The sequence below is a fragment of the Protopterus annectens genome, chromosome 7.part0 (assembly GCF_019279795.1).
Source record: "Protopterus annectens isolate FY-2018-M chromosome 7.part0, PAN1.0, whole genome shotgun sequence".
NCBI lineage: Eukaryota > Metazoa > Chordata > Ceratodontiformes > Protopteridae > Protopterus > Protopterus annectens.
In genome coordinates, this window is record NC_056739.1 from 1,848,148,743 (window position 1) to 1,848,170,268 (window position 21,526).

The following is a 21,526-nucleotide window of genomic DNA, read 5'->3' on the forward strand; positions in this document are numbered from 1 at the left end:
ATTTTAAGCAATCGGGTAAATTTTAGCCCTGCGAACTGGCATCCTAGAAGACACCCTTGAGAGGAGGCAGACCTGTCTACATTTTGAGATTCACCACCAAAAGTGGCTTCGTATCTGTAGTCGGGTGTGGGCAGAGGAGCCTGCGACTGGCACAGAAGACACCGCCAATGAAGTGTCGTCGGTAGGCAGGGGCTGCGTAGGCGCCTCGCTGAGAACCGGACCACCTGTAGTCGGCTTTGGTGTGGTGTCGGTAGAGGCCGTGGACCTTGTGTGTCGGTCCTTATCTTTGCGTTTTTTAGACAAAACTGGAGTCGGAGTATCCGACGACATAATATAGTTAAATTTTCTGCCAAAATAGTGCTAGGCGAACTTCGCCCGACGCTTAATGGTGCGTTTGTTGAATGTAGCACAAAAACGACAGACCGAGACGTTGTGGTCTGGGCCTAAGCAAGGAATGCAGAGGGAATGAAAATCCTTATGCGGTATTTGCTTCCCACAAGAAATACAATTATTAACTTTGTCTGACATCGGTCTGAGGCAAGAAAAGTTTCCCCAATGGGGTACTTAGCTTTCAAGAAGACTTTGGTTGCAAAATTTTCGTAATTTCAGGAGCTGGCCGACCGGCACTTGCGAACTGCTTCTGCTTCGGGCACCGCGCGGCAAGAAAGACTGAAGAAAATGGCGTTGGCTGGTTCTTTTATACCCCTGGCGCACTGACGTCAGGGAAGAAGCAACGGCAACAGACGCCGGACCTAGACTTTGGAATTCGGCCGACAGAGGACCCGCCTGACGGCAGGAGAACCCATCTGTTATGACTGCAGCTGTATGCAGGATGAACATCAGCAACTAACGCAGGACCCAAGACTTTGGAATTCAGGCCGACTGAGGGCAACCTGCCAGCCCAAATGTAATGACTGCAACAGTGAAACACGAAGAACATCCAGATACTGGATTCAAATGCCTGTGGTTGGTCTGGGATTCTACCTTTTCAATTTGCTGCTTGGAAAAACCTAAGCTTCACAGAATTTTCCTGCTAAAAAAATTAACAAAACTGATATACCTTCAGGGTGCTCTGGCAATGTCTGCGCCAACCAGCTCATGTCCATACTCAAATGGCTGCATGCACTCGATGTCCTACTGCCAAGGCCATTGCATGGAATTGTTCCCATCACTAGTGGTAATTCTACAACCAATTTCTTAGCACCAGGTATGTGAACATACACCTGCAAATGAATTAAAAGAGCATTTAAATGACATTTATAAATGGGCGTTACTGAAAATGCTTCACAAAGCTGACAAGTTGTCATGTTACTAAAACTCTTACAAGTCCCCAAAATTTCATACATGTTGATATGAAAACAAAACTGCTTGACAGAAAATTACAAATTACACAAACTTGCCCATTTCCTTCTGCTATCTGACTGCTCCCCATACCTCTCTGGTATTTTTCACATTTAAACAACGAGTAACCAAGTACATAGATTTTCTTCATTTCACTTAAGTGATACGGTTTACCCTGGAATGAATAAACTTAAAAACACAACTCAAACTTGCAGACAGTCTCTCCAAACAGCAGGGGTGTACAAATGTACCCAGAATAAAAGATGGCATTTGAATAGTAGACTCACCTGGGCACCCTCCTGAGTGGAGGCCTTTGACATGCTGTGTGGTATGCTCTACTCAATCTGCAACATTCCTTAGCTTCTCTATATTTCAGTTTCCCATCTTGCCTGTATTGGTCAAGTACCGATCTCTATAATCCTAGAAGTGCCTTAAAGTTCTAAATATATTTTGCAGGACTTTGTGGTATGGTTTCTTCCATTAAAATTTTTCTAAATTATATACACTTTCCAAATAGTGTACTGAATGTACACTAACTGCATCCTACGCAAGATACAAACTTTGGATTGCACCCAATACTGAAATAACTTAGCAAACTGCATTGTCAAGACCACTTCAACTACAAAGTGGAAATTGCTCAGTTTTAAATTCCCTATTCAGCTATTGCAAATCAATACAAAAAGTAAACCATCTCTTTCTTCACAATACTAAGCATACTTTTCACCCATATTGTTGACAAAAAGCTTAGGCAGCTAAACTTTCCATTCTCCTGAATTCATTTACTTCCAGGCAGTCATCATTAACTAGCCTTGTAACGTGGATCAATGGAAACACTTCAGGTTTTCTTATTAAATATTCTAACAAACTTCCTAATTCTGGAAAACAAATCACTCCAGTAATGCAGGACATCACTGCTACTCCTCTGCACAGCATGAGTCGTCATCCCCTTTGGGAAAAACCCGGTTCCCATGAATTACCACATTGATGGTAGTCCACTGAACACAGAATACATTGTAAGAGATCTGAGAACACAGGTTGACAGCAACCTCTCTTTTGAACCCCACATTGCCACTGTGGAAAGTCCTTTTATGTGGCACATCTCATTACTAAGGGTTTTGCATCCAGGAAGAAAGAGGTCATCTTCTCCCTCTACTCTTCTCTCATTAGGCCAATCATAGAGTACAATGCCCCATTTGGCATGTACCTCACTTGACTGCAACAACTGGAGAGGCTGCAAAAGTACCTCACAAAGAGGATCCTAGGCCTTAAACACTTGTCCTATATAGACAGACTCAAAACTATTCTCAGTCTCATATCGCCTACTTACAGGTAATCTCTGCTCGACTTACAAAGCATGTCTGACCCAGCTCTGTTAGAAATGCTACATCTAAAGAAATCCCAGTCCCTCCCCACCACAAGCTCCAGAGATCTCAACCTCATTACCGTAATTAAACAGAACATGCTGGAGGTACAGGTTCATAACCCAGAGACTGCCCATACTATGGAAAGTACAGTTTTGTACCTACCATAAATGTAGATGTCCGAACTGGATAGCATCTGCAGTCATAACAAATGGGTTGTCCTGTCGTCAGGCAGCCCTTCGGTCGGCCGGATTCCAAAGTCTGGGTCCGGCCGCTGATGTCGCACTTCACCCGACGTCATCTCTGCTGGTCTTCGGGTATAAAGGCATCAGCCGACGCCATTTTCCTCAGTGTTTCTTGCCCCAGATGCCAGTTGCCCTCTTGGAAGGTTAAATTTTGGATAAATGCCAATGTTTCCAAAAAGTAGAAGGCAAACAAAAAATAAGCATGTATGTACATATATACAAACAAATACACCATAAGAGACTCCCCCCCCAGCTAGCTATTAGGTGGGTAAATACCCTAGGAGTACCACAGAGGGGAAGGAGGGTGGGTAATCCTGCCTCCGGATGCTCTCCAGTTCGGCCTTCTACATTTATGGTAGGTACAAAACTGTACTATGTCCTTCATGGATGCATCTGCAGTCATAACAAATGGGTAGAATACCATAGCCAAACTAGGGGTGGAGGAAGAAAAATTATGGTGTAGTTAGGATCCCTTGCAGTACAGCAGTGGCAAACCCTGCTCGGGATCTACAGTATAGAGGTAAATTATAATGCTTGGCAAATGTATGCACGGAGGTCCAAGTAGCCGCCTCAATAATGTCCTTGGTTGCCACTCCTCGTAAGAAAGCTGTGGTAGTGGCTGTAGCCCTTGTAGAATGAGGTCTTATGTTCTGTGGAATTGGTTTTCCATGGTAGGAGTAACAGAATCTTATGCAATTTCCTATCCATTTGGAGATTGTCTGTTTGGCAATTGCTTTTCCTTCCCTTCCTGTTGCATAGGCTACTAAAAGCTGGTCAGTTTTTCTGTTACTTTTGGTTCTGTCCAGGTAGTAGCGTAACTGCCTATGTACATCCAAGGTATGCAGCAGTCTTTCCCCCCTGTTCTGTGGATTGGGAAAGAAGGTAGGTAGGTGGATTGTTTAAAGACACTCTGGATACCACCTTAGGCATAAAATGTAGGATTAGTTCTCATGGACACCCTATCTTGATGGAAGATTAGGAAGGGTTGCACTGCCATTAAGGCCTGTAGTTCCGAAACCCTCCTTGCTGAGGTAATTGCCAGCAGGAAAGCAGTTTTCCATGACAGGTGTTGCAGATCTGCTGTTGCTGCTGGTTCAAACGGAGGGAGTGTCAACTTTTCTAGCACAAAGTTCAAGTCCCATGCTGGTAATGGTGGTTTCCTAGGAGGTTTTACATTCTTGATCCCTCTGAGGAACTGCCTGAGTAGAGGATGAAAAGACAGGTGGATCAAGCTGTATTCTGCTGAAATAGCTGATGCATGTATCTTGATGGAGGAATAGGACAGGCCTGTATGCAGAAGCTCTGCCAAGTACTCCAGAATGTTAGCAATATCTATGTTCGACACATCTTTTCCTCTTTCAGTACTCCAAATGACAAACCTTTTCCATTTTCCTGCATAGTTCCTTCTTGTTGAAGGTCTGCGGGCTTCAAGAATAATGTCTTTAACCCTTTGGGAAAGGTCTGGGTTAGTTACTGCTATGTGATGTTCCAGGCAGTCAGTTGCAAGGTTTTTAGGTTTGGATGCATGATGTTGTAGTTGTTCTGAGTTAACATCAAAGGCATCAGGGTATTGACCACATTCTCTCGAGACATGCTCCTCAGCAATGGGTACCAGTGTTGTCTTGGCCAATTCGAGCTATCAGGATTATCCGTGGACGTTCCTCTTTGATTTTCAGTAGTACCTTGTGCATCAAGGGAAGAGGTGGAAATGCATATGCTGTCAGGCCTTTCCAGCTGAAGGATAGAGTCTCCACCTTCCATGCAAGTGGGTGGAATGTCCTTGTGCAGAATTTTTGAGCTGGTGATTGAGTGGGGATGCGAATAGATCTATTTGTGGCATTCCCCATTTCTTTGTGATGGCCTTGAAGATGTCCGGTGTAGCATCCATTCGTGAGCATCCGAGGTGGTTCTGCTTAACATGTCTGCTAGGGTGTTCTCTTTTCCCGGCACAAATATTGCCTGTAACTGGATGTTGTAGCGAGCCAGATTCCAAAGGTCCAAAGTCATTCTGCATAGGGGTATGAATGAGTGCCTCCCTGTTTGTTGATGTACCACATGACTGTGGTGTTGTCTGTCCTTATCATCAAATGGCCTTCTTTGAGGAATGGTCTGAATTTTTGGATTGCCAGTTTTACTGCCAGCATTTCTTTTGGTTTATGTGCAGGTGCAGCTGGTCTTGAGTCCACAATCCTTGTATGCATTTGTCCAGCATGTGCACCCCCATCCTAGGTCTGAGGCGTCCGTTGTGATGGTTTGGCTTGCTCGAAAGTTGTGGAAGGGTAAGCCTGGGTTTGACTGGCATGCTTGAGCCCACCATAGGAACTCCTGTTTTAGGCATGGGATTAGTGGGATTTCTGTTTCTAAGCTGTGCCTGTGCTGAGACCATAAATTCTTTAGGTACCACTGTAGCTTTCTCATATGCAGTCTGGCATGTGGGACCAAGATTATGCATGATGCCATGAAGCCCAAGGCCTGCAGAACTTTTCTTGCTGTTAGTTTGTTCTGCTTTGTTAATGCCAAGAAGTAAAGAGGAAGTTCTTTTGTTTTTCTGCAGTTAGGAATGCCATCTGTTTTACTGTGTCCAATTCACCAAGAATGTTCTTGTTTGGGATGGTATCAGCCTTGACTTTTGTAAATTGACTGTGTATCCCAGGGCTTGTAGCAAGTAAATGACCCTTTGTAAATCTGTTGTCAGCTTGCTTTTGTTGTCCGCTTGTAACAGGCAGTCGTCCAGGTATGGATAAATTTGGATTCCCTGTAGTCTGCAGTGAGCGATTACTGATGCCAGGCATTTTGTGAATACTCTGGGCAGTAGATAAGCCAAAGGGCAATGCTGAGAATTGATAATGCTCTGATCCTGCAAGAAATCAGAGGTATCTTCTGCAATTTGGTCGAATGGGGACGTGCAGGTATGCCTCCTTGAGATCTAGAGTTACCAGCCAACACTCCTTGCCCAGCATGGGAAGAAGTTGCTGTAGGGTCAGCATTTTGAATTTTGGGACAATGATGTATGTGTTTAAGACGGACAGGTCGAGAATAGGTCTCCAACTTTTCTCTTTTCTTAGTACTAGGAAGAGTCTGGAGTAGAATCCTTTGCCCTGTTCTGTTATTGGTACTCTTTCCACAGCTCTCATCTTTGTTAATTTCGCTATCTGCTGTAGAGCTTCTATTTTTTGATTTGGAGGTAGGTTTGGCATTCCTCTTTTCACTGGTAAGGTGTGGAAGTGGAACCGTAGCCTTGGTCTATGGTTTGCAAAATCCACTTGTCTTTTGTGATATAGTGCCAATTTTTCGAAAATAAGGCTAACTTTCCACCTAAAGGTGCTGCTATTTGCTCCCTGGTAGGCGGTGTCAGAGCCAAGTCACTGTGATTGTCCTGTTGCAGTGGCAGTGGTTGTGTCTGTGCCTCCGTTATTGCCTTGCCACTGTCGTCCTCTGTAGGCACCTCCTCTGGATTGATTTCTGCCTCTAGAGCATCTATTCCTGCCCCTTTGGGATTTTGTGGAGTCTGGAAAGGACCAATTTTTGGCAGGCCAGTTCCTGCTAAACCTTGGGGGCTGAACCTGTAAGAAATCTTTAACTGTTTGTACAGATTTTGCCTTTTCTTCCATTTTCTTCATTACTTGCTGGGCAGGTGTACCAAATAGACTGACCTTGTCCATAGGAGCATCTAACAGCTTTGCTTTAACATGATCCGGTAAGACCTGTTCTTTCAACCATGCATGCCTTCTTATCACTGTGCCAGTCATGGCTGATCTAAATGAAGCCTCCAGTGCATCATAGCCACATTTTAAGGAATGGTTACTAACCTGTTGGATGTTATTCACCATTTCTAATACATATTTCTTATCTAAGGATTCATCAGAGGACAGTTTTTAGTTAACTGATCAAGCATAAACTCTTGGTATTGGATCATATGAAACTGACAGTTTAAAGCTCTAGCTGAGAGAGTAGCAGAGGTGTAAACTTTTTCCCCCATCTCTAAGGACCTGGATTCCCTTTCAGAAGGAATAGGGTTTTGCTGTGGTCGAGGCTACTGCCTTAGGCCCCTGGGATATAGTTTGGGATCTGCAAGTGGGGCCTTGTATAGGTGGTGATGAGTGTCTGGCACCCTGTAAAATCTATCTGGTTTGGCAGGGGCTGGAGGTAAAGAATCAGGCGCAGTGCAAACATCATTAAATGCATCATCCACAACAGGCAGTACAGGATGTATAGCTAAGGGCCTATGTTGTGGTAAGTGCAGAAAAGTCCTAAGCCTTTTTCTTGAATCTGAGAAATCTTGTCCCTGCCATTGGAATTGTTCTCTCATGGCATGTAAGGTTTTCCCAAAGGAAAATTCCTCTGGTGGAGAGGCAGCTGGAATGGATTCTTCAGCATCGGAATCTTCATAGGTAGAGAAAGGAGCCTCTGGCTGGTCTGTAATGTCTGAGTCATCCATGAGAATCATCAGAGGACACTGGCTCGGGGGCTCTGCTCTAGGTCTCTTTTCTGGGGCTGAGAGGCCCTGTCTGTGTGAGATTGGGATCCCCTAATTAAGGATATTAAATCTTCTGCCAGAGTAAGCATTTGTGAACTTGAAGTGGGTCTGTGTGAAGGGGGCTTAACAGGCACTGATTGAGCAGATTTGGCTGCTTTAGCCCTGGCAAAGGCCTTAATAGACATGGCTGCAGGAGGCCTAGCAGCACCACGTGCTGGGGTAGAGACATCCAAAGGGATGGTGTCTGATAAATCACTAGGAACCACAGTTGTAGGTAAGAAAGAGTCCCCAACGGGGTACTTAGCTTTTTAGAAGTCTTCGAAGTAGTATTCGGTAGTAGTAATCTCTGGATCTGACCGACCGGCACTTGCGAACAGCTTCTGCTTGGCGCCACGCGGCAAGAAAGACTGAGGAAAATGGCGTCGGCTGATGCCTTTATACCCGAAGACCAGCAGAGATGACGTCGGGTGAAGTGCGACATCAGCCGAAGCCGGACCCAGACTTTGGAATCCGGCCGACCGAAGGGCTGCCTGACGACAGGACAACCCATTTGTTATGACTGCAGATGCATCCATGAAGGACATCAGACTTCCCATGTCAAGCAGAGCACCTCGCTGACCCTCTTCAAGAGAAATCTTGACGAGTGGATGGGAAACAGAAAATTCACCCCAGGGATAATACCAGTGGCTCTACTCAGAGGTACTGGGAACTAAGGTCGGGTGGCACTATGCCAGGGTAATCCTATGGCTAGGCTTGTAAAAGCCCCAGGGCCATTAGCCTAGTACAGACCTATGAACCTATGATAGTGTGGTGGACTCTGAACATATGCACCACTCGCTTTTGTACCTTCTCTTTTTTCTTTTACCATTACCAGAGCCCAACAAGCCAAGGAGCCCAAAATATTACCAAAATGTACTTCCAAGTGCTACAATTTTAAAAATGGATCTTAATTTTTGTTTTTAATACTCACATCAGTAGTTTTGACCCACTAATACATACTGCCTGCAAAATGCTGACAAGTGTACTGTTTCCACAGTTTTTTCTTGCATACAATCCTTTACAAATACATTGAAACAAAATATTACTGAGTTTACACAAAACGTTAAACTGTGTGCTTGTACTCTGCTACCGATTTTCAGATTTCACTTTTTAGTTCAAAGGCATACACAATGACCTTCTTCATGTTTCTGTTGAACAAAGTACAGTTTTGTACCTACCATAAATGTAGATGTTCGAGGATTCCCTTGCTGCAGTCCTGACAATTGGGTATAGTCCGCGTCCCAGTCGGCCCGAATACCAGAGTATAAGGCTGACGTCGGTCATGGCGCCTTAGACTGACGTCAGTACGTCAGGGTACTAATGCGCATGACCGACGTCATTTCCTCAGTCTTTTCTTGCCCCAGATGTCAGAAGACCCAAAAAGACAAGTCCCAAAACAACCTGCACCAAAAAAAACATGTACAATATATACAGTAATATATACAAAAAAAATATAAGCATGTAAACTCACCTACACAACCACCCTGAAACACAGAGGGGAAGGAGGGAGGGTAAATTGGACTGCAACAAGGGAATCCTCGAACATCTACATTTATGGTAGGTACAAAACTGTACTATGTTCTTCGTCTTCCCTTGCTGCAGTCCTGACAATTGGGTAGAATCCCAAAGCAGAGGTAAGGGAGGCTGGCAAATTATAAAGTAGCAGGAGCTGACAACATGCCTTGTAAAACAGCTGTGGCAAAACCAGCTCTAGTCTTAGAGTATATAGGCAGGTGATAATGCCTAGAGAAAGTATGCACTGAACTCCAAGTAGCTGCTTCCAGAATATCCTTAGTTGCCACTCCCCTTAGAAATGCCGTTGAAGTGGCAGTAGCCCTAGTGGAATGAGGCCTAATCCCAGCTGGAACCTCTTTGCCATGATGGGAATAACAAAATGCAATGCAAAAGCCAATCCACCTAGAAATAGTTTGTTTTGACACAGGCTTGCCCTGTGAACTTAAAGCAAAAGAAACAAGTAACTGCTGAGACTGCCTAAAATCTTTAGTCCTGCTCAAATAATAACGCAATTGCCTGTGTACATCTAAAGTGTGCAAAATCTTTTCCCCTTTATTTTGAGGATCTGCAAAAACGAGGCAAATGAATAGTTTGGTTTAAAGCCACACTAGAAACCACCTTAGGCATAAAGGAAGGATTAGTACGAAATGATACCCTGTCCTTATGGAAAATCAAAAGGGCTCTACTGCCATAAGGGCCTGCAACTCAGACACCCTTCTTGCAGAAGTAATAGCCAACAAAAAAGCAGTCTTCCATGACAAATATTTCAATTCAGCAGTAGCTGCAGGCTCAAAAGGTTGTAGAGTAAGTTTTTCCAACACAAAATTGAGATCCCAAGCAGGAGTAGGAGCTCTCGTGGGGTCTTATATTCTTTGCCCTCTAAGAAACTGCTTGAACAAAGGATGCGAAAACAAAGGTGGGTCACAATCATAGTGAGCTGAAATTGCTGCAGCATGAATCTTTATGGAAGAGAAAGACAAACCTTTGTCCAATAATTCAGTAAGATATTGAAGAGCCACACTCAAATTAGGCTCTGAAATCTCCAAATTCTTTGCTGTACTCCAAAATAAAAATCTCTTCCATTTTTCTCGTACACTCTCCTAGTACTAGGCCTTCTAGCTTCCATAATCACATTTAAAACTTGTTGAGGAAGCTGAGACCTACCATGCTTCAACACAGAATATGCCAAGCTGTGAGATGAAGAGATTGAAGCTTGACATTGAGCAGATGACCGTCTTTCTGAGATAACAGATGAGGAATCAGAGGTAAAGGCCATGGAGGCTTCTTTACAAGACTCCTTAGAAGTGGGTACCAGTGTTGACGAGGCCAATCTGGAGCTATCAAAATCATCCTTGGCCTGTCCTGTCTGACCTTTAGTAATACCTTTGGAAGAAGAGGTAGAGGTGGAAAGGCATAGACATGAAGGTTTTTCCAACTGAAAGACAGAGCATCCACTTTCCAAGCTGTGTGATGAAACCCCTTTGTGCAATACTTTGGCAGCTGGTGGTTTAGTGGAGAAGCGAACAGATCTATGTCTGGAGTTCCCCATGACACTGTCAATTTCTGAAATACATGAAGATCCAGTTTCCACTCGTGGGGATCCATGATTTGTCTGCTTAATACATCTGCTAGGGAGTTCTGTGCTCCTGGCAGAAACCTTGCCTGAAGAGTCAGTTGCAGGCTTAACGCAGTCTCCCATAAAATCATTGCTTGCCTGCATAGAGGATAAGAATGTGTTCCGCCTTGCTTGTTGATGTACCACATGACAGTTGTGTTGTCTGTCAGAATCAACACCTGCCCTGGAAGAAGTAACTCCTTGAACGCCATCAATGCAAACTGGACTGCTAACATCTCCTTCATGTTGATATGTAGATGCTGTAGTCTGGCAGGCCACTTGTCTTGTATCCACTTTCCATTTAGATGAGCTCCCCAAGCAGTGTCCGAGGCATCTGTCGTTAAAATCTGACTCGCCTCTGGCCGGGTCACAGAGAGTCCCTTGTTTAGGTGACATTCCTGAGCCCACCACAAGAATTCCTTTTGAAGGCAAGGTATTATTTGAATGACAGTGTCCAAATCTTGGCAGTGCTGTGTCCATACATTTTGAGATACCATTGCAGCTTCCTCATATGCAGTTTGGCATTGGGAAGCACCAGAATACAAGATGCCATGAACCCTAATGCTTGAAGGACTGTCCTTGCAGTCAGCACGGACTGATGAGATAGTTGATGGAAGTAAAGTGACAGACTCTTTTGTTTGTCCGGGGTTAAAAGGCCATCTGGGCTGCTGTATTCAGTCTCACACCCAGAAAGCACATGTCTTGAGAGGGTACTAGACTGGACTTTATTTCGTTCACAGAATACCCTAGGCATCTTAGCACTGCTATGACATATTCCAGATGCTGTAGAAGGTGTTCCTTTTCTTGAGCCAGAATCAGGCAGTCGTCCAAGTAAGGATAAATTTGAATGCCTTGAAGCCTGAAGTAAGCTATCACTGGAGCCAGAACCTTTGTGAATACTCTGGGCAGTAGATAAGCCAAAGGGCAATGCAGAGAACTGATAATGAAAATCTCCAGTTCGAAACCGCAGATACTTTCTGCAACTTAGCCTTATGGGCACATGAAGGTAAGCTTCCTTGAGATCCAAAGTTACCATCCAGTGATCCTTGCCCAGCAGAGGTAACAGTTGCTGTAACGTCAACATCTTGAACTTGGGAATGTCCAGATAAGTGTTGAGGATAGGTAAATCCAAAATTGGTCTCCACGTGTTCCCCTTCTTTGGTACTAGGAACAGGCGAGAATAAAATCCGAAGCCCCTTTCTGACACAGGGACTGGCTGAATAGCCCCTATCTGGAGTAACTGAGAAACTTGCTTGTGAGCCTCTTTTCTTTGTGGAGGAGGAACATCTGGCATGCCTTTGAAAGGGGGCATTGTGTGGAAATAAAATCTGTACCCGTGATGAATGATATCCAGCACCCATCTGTCTTGAGTGATTAAATCCCAATTTTCTTTGAAAAGAGACAATCTTCCTCCCAAAGGAGCTGCCAGACGAGAGTCCACTGGCAGCTGAAAAGGCAGGTCATTGGTTCTGCTTACGAAAGGACTGACCCCTGCCCTCACCAGAAGTCTGAGCAGGTGAACTGTCTGATCTAGGCCTAAACGAACCTTGAGCCCTGCCCCTACCACGTCTAGACCTACCCCTAGACTGGGAACCATAAGCAGGATATGTCCACCCCTTAGCAGGCCAATTTCTACTAAACTTGGAGGCTGCACCCGCAAAATCTTTAACAGTCTGCATAGACTTAGCTTTGTCCTCCATTTTCTTTAAAACTGCTTCCACAGGCGGTCCAAACAACACATCAGACTGTAAAGGAGCATCCAAAATCCTGGTCTTAACATGCTCAGCTAAATTCTGATCCTTCAACCATGCATGTCTGCGAAGAACAGAACTAGTAGCAGCCACCCTCGAGGAGGCCTGAACAGCATCAAAACCACACTGCAAAGAATGCTTACCCACTTGTTCAGACACATGAACCAAATCCAGCAATTCTTTACATTCAATACCTTCCGCCAAAGCATCCACCTTAGATTTCAATTGTGAAAGGAGATAATTCTGATATTTCAGCATATGAAATTGACAATTCAACGCCCTCATGGCTAGAGTGGAAGAAGTATATACTTTCTTACCCCACCTATCCAAAGCCCTTGCCTCTTTATCAGAGGGTACAGGATTTTTAACCACAGAAGCTTTAACACCTTTAGGCCCCTGAGAAACAGTTTCTGGGTCCGCCCTGGGACTCTTAAACAAATACTTATGAGCTTCGGGCACCCTATAATACCTATCAGGCTTAACAGGAGCAGGAGGCAAGGAATCAGGGTTCAGAGAAGCCTCTGCAAAACATCCTCCACCACATTCAACACAGGAGGAATAGCTAAGGGCCTATGCTGGGGCAAAACAAGAATTCCCTAAGCCTTTTTCTGGAGTCAGAGTAATCTTGGCCTTCCCATTTAAAGTGCTCCCTCATGGAGTGAAGAGTCTCTGAAAATGAAAAATCCTCAGGAGGAGAAGCTGAAGGAGTGGAATCATCCACATCAGAATCAGAATAAGTAGGAAACTCTTGCAAGTCTTCCACAGAAGACTCTGAAGCCTGTGAACACTGTTCAAAACTATCAAACTCCTGTTCCACCCTAGGCCTCTTATCAGGTGGGGCATAGAACCTCTAATCAGAGTAATCAAATCTTCTGCCATTTTAAGCATATGTTTCTTAGGCACAGAGCCCGAAATGCTAGGAGAAGCCCCTACAGAAGCTGAACTTGGCCTTCCTCTAAAAGAGGCTTTGGCAACAGAAGGAGAGGCCCTAACTACCTTGGGAAGAGAGGGAAGAACAGTTACCTGAGAAGCCCCCTCAGCCTGGCCTACCTCCTGAGAGGGCACATCCTGTAACAGTAAAGTATCTGCCTGAGACTCCATAGAGACTCCTGGCACAACCTCTGGCTCCCCTGAGCCTTCTAAAGGACCGACGTCCGGGACTGCCGGTTCCTCACCCCTAGACTTCACTGTTTTGTCCTTGCGCTTCTTAGATGAAGCAGGCGTCGGAGCATCCGACGGCATGGTATAATTGCAACGCTTCCCAAACACTAACCTAGCACAATCAAGCCTCCTCTTAATAGTGCGCTTATTAAATCTAGCACAAGAGCGGCAACCAACAACGTCGTGCTCAGGCCCTAAACAAGGTATACACAATGTATGATAATCCCTATGCGGTATCTGCTTCCCACAAGAAATACAGTTATTCACTTTTTCTGACATCCGGTTAAATACTGAGGCAAGAAAAAACCAAAATGTTCCCCAACGGGGTTACTTAGCCAACTCTGTATTCGGTCTGAAACTCCGGTTTCGGAAAATCTCAGAACGCCAACCTGCACATTCAAAATTGCTTCTGCATCGGACCATGCGGCAAAAGACTGAGGAAATGGCGTCGGTCATGCGCATTAGTACCCTGGCGTACTGGCGTCAGTCTAAGCGCCATGACCGACGTCAGCCTTATACTCTGGTATTCGGGCCGACTGGGACGCGGACTATACCCAATTGTCAGGACTGCAGCAAGGGAAGACGAAGAACATCATGCAAATGACTTTCAATATGTTTGCAAGTCTTAAATAATGCCTTTTCTATTACTGCCACTTCAAAAGTGTTAAACACAGAGCAGAGCAATGCCTCCTAGGATGATTACAGCTACTCCATATGCACAAGGTTGGAGTTTCACTTGCAAGAGCAATCACATTTTTTTTTTCTTATTACTATTTGGCTTTTTCACTCATGCCCACTGCTTCTTTCTAACTACACTAGTAATTCACTTGCACTTCATAGGTGTAATAAAGTCAGGGATGTTTGCTCCATTTTTATACCACAAACTATTCCCTCTCTTCAAAAGAATCATGGAATTTACCAAGCTGAGTGTCTTTCATTCAGTAGTTCAGTTCAGTAACATAAGCATTAACAGTCCCCGCAACAGCACTCAGCCTTTTGAAGTACAAATAAATAAAAGAGAATTTGCTTCTACATGACAATCCATGTGCTACTCTGCCACTGATATTGTACTCTCTCTTTTTTTTTAAAGGAGAGAAAAATGCTTACTTTTTTGACCTGTAACAAGATGATTCAAATAGATTGCAGCTGGAGCCATTACCACCAACAATTACAATTCTCTACTCCCAAACTCCCGAAAGCAAACTTGCTTCCTCTCACTTGCAGATGCATTCACTTTTTTCTGCAAATGTATCTATCTTGCTCGGCAATTATTTTTCACTCCCGATACCATAGGGTGCCTGGTTGGCCACATTACATACATCTTGCAAGTAGCTTAATAGCATTTAAGATCTAGCTCATCTTCTACATGGACAACAAGCAATTTTCCACTTGAAATAATCTTGACCCATGATAGAACAACAAATCCAAAAGGCAAAACAACTACCTCATGGCTTGGTAAGATATTTACCGCCTGCTCCCTCCCAACATCCACAATCTTCTGCTCCATGAGTTGTCTTCAAGCAGTACTGTCACAGACAATGCCAACATATGCACTGCAAAGAGAGAGAGTCCCATCTAAGGAACTTGATCCTCAACTCAGAAAAAGAAAACAGATGACTCCATTAGTACAACAGTTGACATGAGCTACAACTATACAAGGAATTCATGGCAAAGACAGCACGGGTAATTTTTTCATAACTATTTGCTACCACAACATAGGTTCACTTGGAGGGCATTTTAGGCTTAGCCAATTCCCTTTTTGGTGCTTGAATTAACATTTTCTGATTGGTCTTCGCTATCCCCATGGCTGATAACTGTATTAGCCCTAGTGAGAACTGTGATCATACCATAGATAATTTGAGGGGGCCATGTAACGGATGCAGCATTTAGGAACTGCCTCTATCCATTAGTGGCATAAGGGGAAATCCTGGAGTACATTTTCTATTACCCATCCTTAGATCCAAGTTGCATCTGAACATGCATGGATGAGCTTTGCTTTATTTTTATGGATAGTCTGTTTCGGAACAGTGGTAGCCTCTGTGATATACCTCCATCTCTCCACAACATTCAGTTTAGATACCTGGATGGAGTATTTCTGATGCCATTTGACTTGCTGATTTTCAGTAGGTCCATCTGTATTATGTCGGAGGATGCTTTGTATGCCAGACATGTCACCTCTAAGCAAAGATACGGAGTATAGTAATAAATCTTTGAGGTGGTCCATGCAAGACCTATTGTTTAGGACTTGTATCCTTTTAGTAAGGTATCTCTGAAGGTATTCCAATTGTTGCATGGGGCTGGACAGATACATACCAAAGTGGGCATTATACAAAATGAATGACATAATGAGAGCTTTGTAAAGGGAGACAACAACATCTCTAGGTCTAGTCACAATAAGCTGTGCAATATAGAAAGGCTTTCTTATGACTCTGGGCACATACTGGTCAAAAGTTAGGTCACTGTACACACAAGTTCCCAAATGCTAAACAATTGGATCAGTTCTCAGAGGGCATTGTCATGATTTTGACACCAGTTATTATTTTGGACAAACCTTCCTGTATGATGGTTAAGTCATTTGGGGATTCAATAACTTCTCCTAGCTTGCAGTCATCTCAAACTTAGCTGGCCCAAGCTCTTCGGTATTTCCTTTTATTTTTGAGATGTATATGCCAAACAAAAAAGTCTCTGCACCGAACTCTGGGGGACTCCACTGGTGACTGGTCTCTTCCCCTGTTTTGATCTCCTACATCCTGTGAGCCAAGTTGGCAAAGTAGCTGGTGTAAGTGTTTCCTCCTACATTATTCATCTTTTGTACTACACCAGAGTAGGGGATTGTGCCAAAAGGCTTAGTCAGGTCAAGGTAATGTGGTGAACGGTTTTACCTTCATCCATTGCTTTGGTAACAAGAGTAAAGCTTAAAATGTGCCCATGATTTTGAGCCTTCTCTGGGCTGTTTTCAAACACATTTTTAGGGCCATGCATACATGTATGCATTCCTTGATTCACCTTCCTGATTGTATTAAATTATATTCCTTGTATAATACAGCACATTTGTTAAACTTAAGTTAAAGCGCATTTTAAAATTTATTGTTTGAACATTTTGTCCAGTAGGCAATGAAGCAAAATGCATGCACCAATAATGACAAAACTGCCCACTAAGCTAAACCAGCAGTTTCTTGAAAAACAGGAATGCAAATTTAAATGTCTATCATATCATTTAGTGAATTCAGTTCTCACCACAGCTCTCAACCTCTTAGCACAAAAATACAGAACAAAGCCAATAATGGGGGAATACAGCCCCAAAATAGGGACACATTTGAAATACTGATTTATAACCTTAGAAAATTGCTAGAATAAAAAGGTTTTACCACTCCTGCAAACCAGAGGAACATAACAAAACTGTGAGGCATAAATTCACAAGTGATGGTGGCTAGGGACTAGTCTCCTTTTACCCGCCCCCAAGGTACAGGGTTTGAGCTTAAGTACCTCTAGCCACCAGATGCATCCAGCTGGACACACACACACACACACACACACACACACACACACACACACACACACACACACACACACACACACACACACACACACCTTACTCACTTTGATAGACTAGCAGTCCACTTCCACTCTGCAATTACATCCTGTTGTTCCCGCCCTGCAGCAGCTAATCCACGCCATTATTCAGGAAATTCAATCCTTTCCGTTTCATCTATTCCCGCTCGCAAAAACAGCCAGAAATAGGTGCGCTGACGTCATCGCACGGAAAACAAAAGGGCAGAGGTATGGATGATCTGCAAAAGTGGGAGGCCCCCCGCGCACTATGGTTCCGGCACCCATCTCCCAGTTCCTCATTGTTGAAATTCTCCTCTGCTGCTAAATCACCCACAATCTTTTAGTTGACCGGTAAACCACCCATGCATACAAATGAATTTCCATACAACCATAGACACCTTTCCTCGCTGTTACACGGACATCTGCACTGAAATAGGCAATACAAGAACCTATAGGAAGGCAACATGCATCAGCCTTCAGCTCATGCAAGGCTACCGTGACAGTCTCACTGCTTTCCCAGACAATGTCAGCCTCACAACTGGCCCATCTACTGACCAGCAAAGTTTTGTGCCGGTCTCACAAAATGCTCAAAATCATTTTCAAAAACATGCATTAAAAATCTGTAATTTCTAATAAACAAAATGCAGCCCATCAACACAATACTCCCTTTGGTAAAAACTCTGTACCCATGAACTACCACATAGCTGTTAGTCTACTTCATGCCGAAAATGTGATGAGACCTTGGGACACAGGTGGACAGTAGTCTCTCCTTTGATAATCACATCGCCACAGTGGTCAGGAAATCCTTCTACGTGGCTCATCTCATCACAGAAGGATTCTCATCCAGAAAAAAAAAAAAAAGAGGTCATTGTTCCCTTCTACTCATCACTCATTAGACCCATTATAGAGTACAATGCCCCTTTTGGTATGTACCTCACAAGACATCTACAACAACTGGAAAGACCACAGAAATACCTCACAGAGGATTACTGGCCGCAAACAGATGCCCTATGCAGACCGTCTAAAAAAAACTACAGCTTTACTCCATCGCATATCGCCTACTCAGGGGCGATCTCTACCTAACATACAAAGCTATGTCAAAGCCAGAGCTGTTGGACATGCTCCACTTAAAGAAATCCCAATCACTCAGAGCTACACGCTCTAGGGACCTAAACCTTGTCACCACAATAAACAGAACATGCTGGAGGGATAGATTCCTGTCCCAGAGACTTCCCATACTCTGGAACAGACTACCTATGTCAAACAGAGCTCCTCATTAGCACTCTAAGAAAAATCTTGATGATTGGATGCGAAATGGGAAATTCACCCCGGGGATCACTTCTGTGGCTCTGCTAGACAGGGGCACAGGAAAATAATTTTCTTGGGTGGCGAAAGCCAGGCTACATTTTTTGGCTAGGCTTGTATAGGCCCTAGGGCCAATAGCCTAGTACCTACTTATGAACCTATAAGTACCATCTTCTGTTTCTCTTCCTCTGCCAAGTACTTCTTGACCACAAGAATTACACCCCCATGTGCACTAACCCATTTCTCACTACCAAGTCAATCCAATAATTGGCTGAGGTTGCCAACACGTCTGCCTAACCACCCTTGACATTCATCACTACAACACCTACCTTGAAAACACCCACACAGAAAATAGGAAATCCAGAAAGAGGAAGGGGAATTACCCACTGGAAGCAACCCACCTTGCACTAACAACCTGCCTGACCAATCTTCAGTGAGAATGCTGCTCAATTCCTTCACCGTGATGTTTGAACTGTTCAGAATTTGGCCTAAGGCAATGTACATTCATCACTCCCCTAGAATTCACCATTACCTAGCCACTCCCCTCGAATTCACCATTACCTAGCCACTCCCCTCGAATTCACCATTACCTAGCCACTCCCCTCGAATTCACCATTACCTAGCCACTCCCCTCGAATTCACCATTACCTAGCCACTTCCCTCGAATTCACCATTACCTAGCCACTTCCCTCCACATACAATGTATAAAACAAAACAATGTAGTAAAAACATTCAACAAAATATTTCTGAAACTAGGAGAAGCTCTTCTGAAACTACTGCAACCACTGCATGGTTTCCTTCCACAGTTGTCCCCTTCCCAGTTTCACACAGTCTCTTACACGCAGACAGTTCCTACCTAATGTAATATAATATACTTGCCAAACAGCAGCAAAAACAACATCAAGAGTCTCCAAAGCGATTCAAGATGAACAGTCAAATGCTCCTGTAGAAGACTCCCATACAGACTGACCATACCAAACTCTCTGGGCAGTGGAGAAAACATCACAATCCTTCACTCAAAACTCTTCCTGCTGAGGCCTTTGCTCTCTTATGAAAAATGTGCTTTAAGACAGAATCCACAGGGTCAAAAGTCAGATCCAAACAAAAAAACTGAAGCCTTTTCTTCTATGCAACCACATAAATGCTATCCAGCAACACGAGACAATACTACATCAAAAAAGTCATGTCAGACTTCTACAATTGTATCTATAGTCAAAATCTGCAGTATACTTCACTAAAGGAAAAGCACCACTGTCAAAAAATGCATCTCCAAGGCTAAGTTTCTCTCTTTATTAGAACTTTATTTAACCATACCCACATCATGGTTTAGTTCCTCCACAGCTATGTCCAAAGCTATACTTGTTAGGCAGGTCAGAAAGGTAACAGACACAGCTACTCTTATTCAAATTAGCAATGCCTTCAACATCTAGCTCATTTGTCTAGATTCATATGAGTCTTCTTTCATCAAAGACCTGAGCCACTTAGTAAGCATCTCAGTTAGTAACTCCTAGAAACAAAAGACAAACTAGAAAAAAACAGTACAAGAATAAACTTCTGAATAGAAAAGTTTTACTTAAAAATCCAATCTCAAAAACTCCAGACTGCAAACTAATTCACAAAGAAAGCATTCCCAGCCAGTCTTCACTTGTCTAGTCCACAAAGCAGTCACCCAAACAGAAGAAAAATATATACCACAATGGCCAAACTTACACTCCCAAGGGTCCAACATCAGGCTGAAGAGCTATAACCTACCCTCCAAGCTATCTTCCATAAACATAATTTAACCCTGCAAGTAATGAGCCACAATAACAAAACACCGCCTATACTGCACACTTCATCCCAAGACAGAACCATACAGAATACGTGCAAAAGTTGCATGTTGAAACGGTCTGGAAAAGCCGTGTTGGCAGACGTGTTTTTGCCAAGTTGAACTAAATCTCCAAAGGAACCTCATTGCAGCTAGAGCTCCAATATTTTACCAACTACTGAAGTGGTCCAGAAACACCATCACAAAACAACTTAAATGGCATGGTTGCTAAAGTAAGTTCTAAGGAAATGGGTACACAGCCTGTGTGTACAAATACTCACGGCTAACAAATATTCAACTTTAATGATACTGCAATCCAAAATGGATGGAATAGTGGGTGGAATTTTCAGCATTTTCCCATTCCAGGAATCACTGCGACCTGATGCAATATGGCTTCCCCTCACATTAGCGATCATTTGACGAAAGATCTTAGTCTTTCCATTGGCCAAATAGGTTTGCACTTGGAATATTGCTGCTTTTGGGACAATCAGACGGGATGAGCAGTTCTCTATCTCAGCATATATAGGTATCGCTTCACCTATATTAAAACAAAGCCACAAAATGAAAGAGTATTACTCATATTTTAAGCCAGTATTAGTTTAATAATCAAATGCATCTCCTTTTTGTATATAAACTATGACAAATTGCACCATGTGAGAGAATTTTATTTTTCAATCCAGTTAGTTGACATACCAGTTATCACAGGTCTCAATTAGCAACGACTTCAGAATACTCTTCTTTTCTGAACCGAACTGGGATTTCAGATAAAACTGTTTCAAATGCATTAACGTAAAATGTCTGAAGAAACACAGAATGTAATTTGGGCTGTCAACTGCTTGCTCTTATAGGTTCATAGGTGTTTACTAGGCTAATGACCACAAGGGCCTTTTTAAGTCTAGCCATGCATCCCAAATCTTTTGGTGTAAGCACGGGCCTGGGAGATGAACCATTTACAGGGTACCTGTCTGCATCAGAGACATAGGCGCCAAACCAGGGATGAATTTCCAGTTTCCCATCCGATTGTCCAAGTTGCACTTGAACTGGGTTAGGGAGGAGCTCTGCTTCCCATGGATGGGGAGCCTGTTCAATAGCTGGGGTAGTCTTTGGGGTACATACCCATCTCTCCAGCAGGTCCTATTTATATCACAGGCAATGTTTACGTCTTTAGAACGGGTATTTGTGGTGCTGTTTGTTTTGTGGATATGCAGGAGGTCCAGAGTGGGGTCTGATACTACCCTGTATGCCAGGCATAGACCTCTTTTTAAAGGTCTTTGTATACTGGTGGACACAAATAACCTCAATCTTAGAACAGGGGACTACATCATGCACAAATATCAAGAGGATACCACTACCAACA

At 43.6% G+C, this 21,526-nt stretch overlaps 1 protein-coding gene across 1 annotated transcript in view; it reads right to left on the reverse strand.

The window, feature by feature from the left end:
- ARRDC4 (arrestin domain containing 4) overlaps positions 1-21,526 on the reverse strand; it is a 67,743-nt gene that overhangs the window by 15,004 nt on the left and 31,213 nt on the right. Inside the window, exons 5-6 of the mRNA XM_044078337.1 lie at positions 20,451-20,707; positions 1,061-1,223 (exon numbers count right to left, since the gene is read on the reverse strand). Of these exons, the coding sequence (XP_043934272.1) occupies positions 1,061-1,223; positions 20,451-20,707 (420 nt within the window). The remainder of the gene's footprint in view (positions 1-1,060; positions 1,224-20,450; positions 20,708-21,526) is intronic.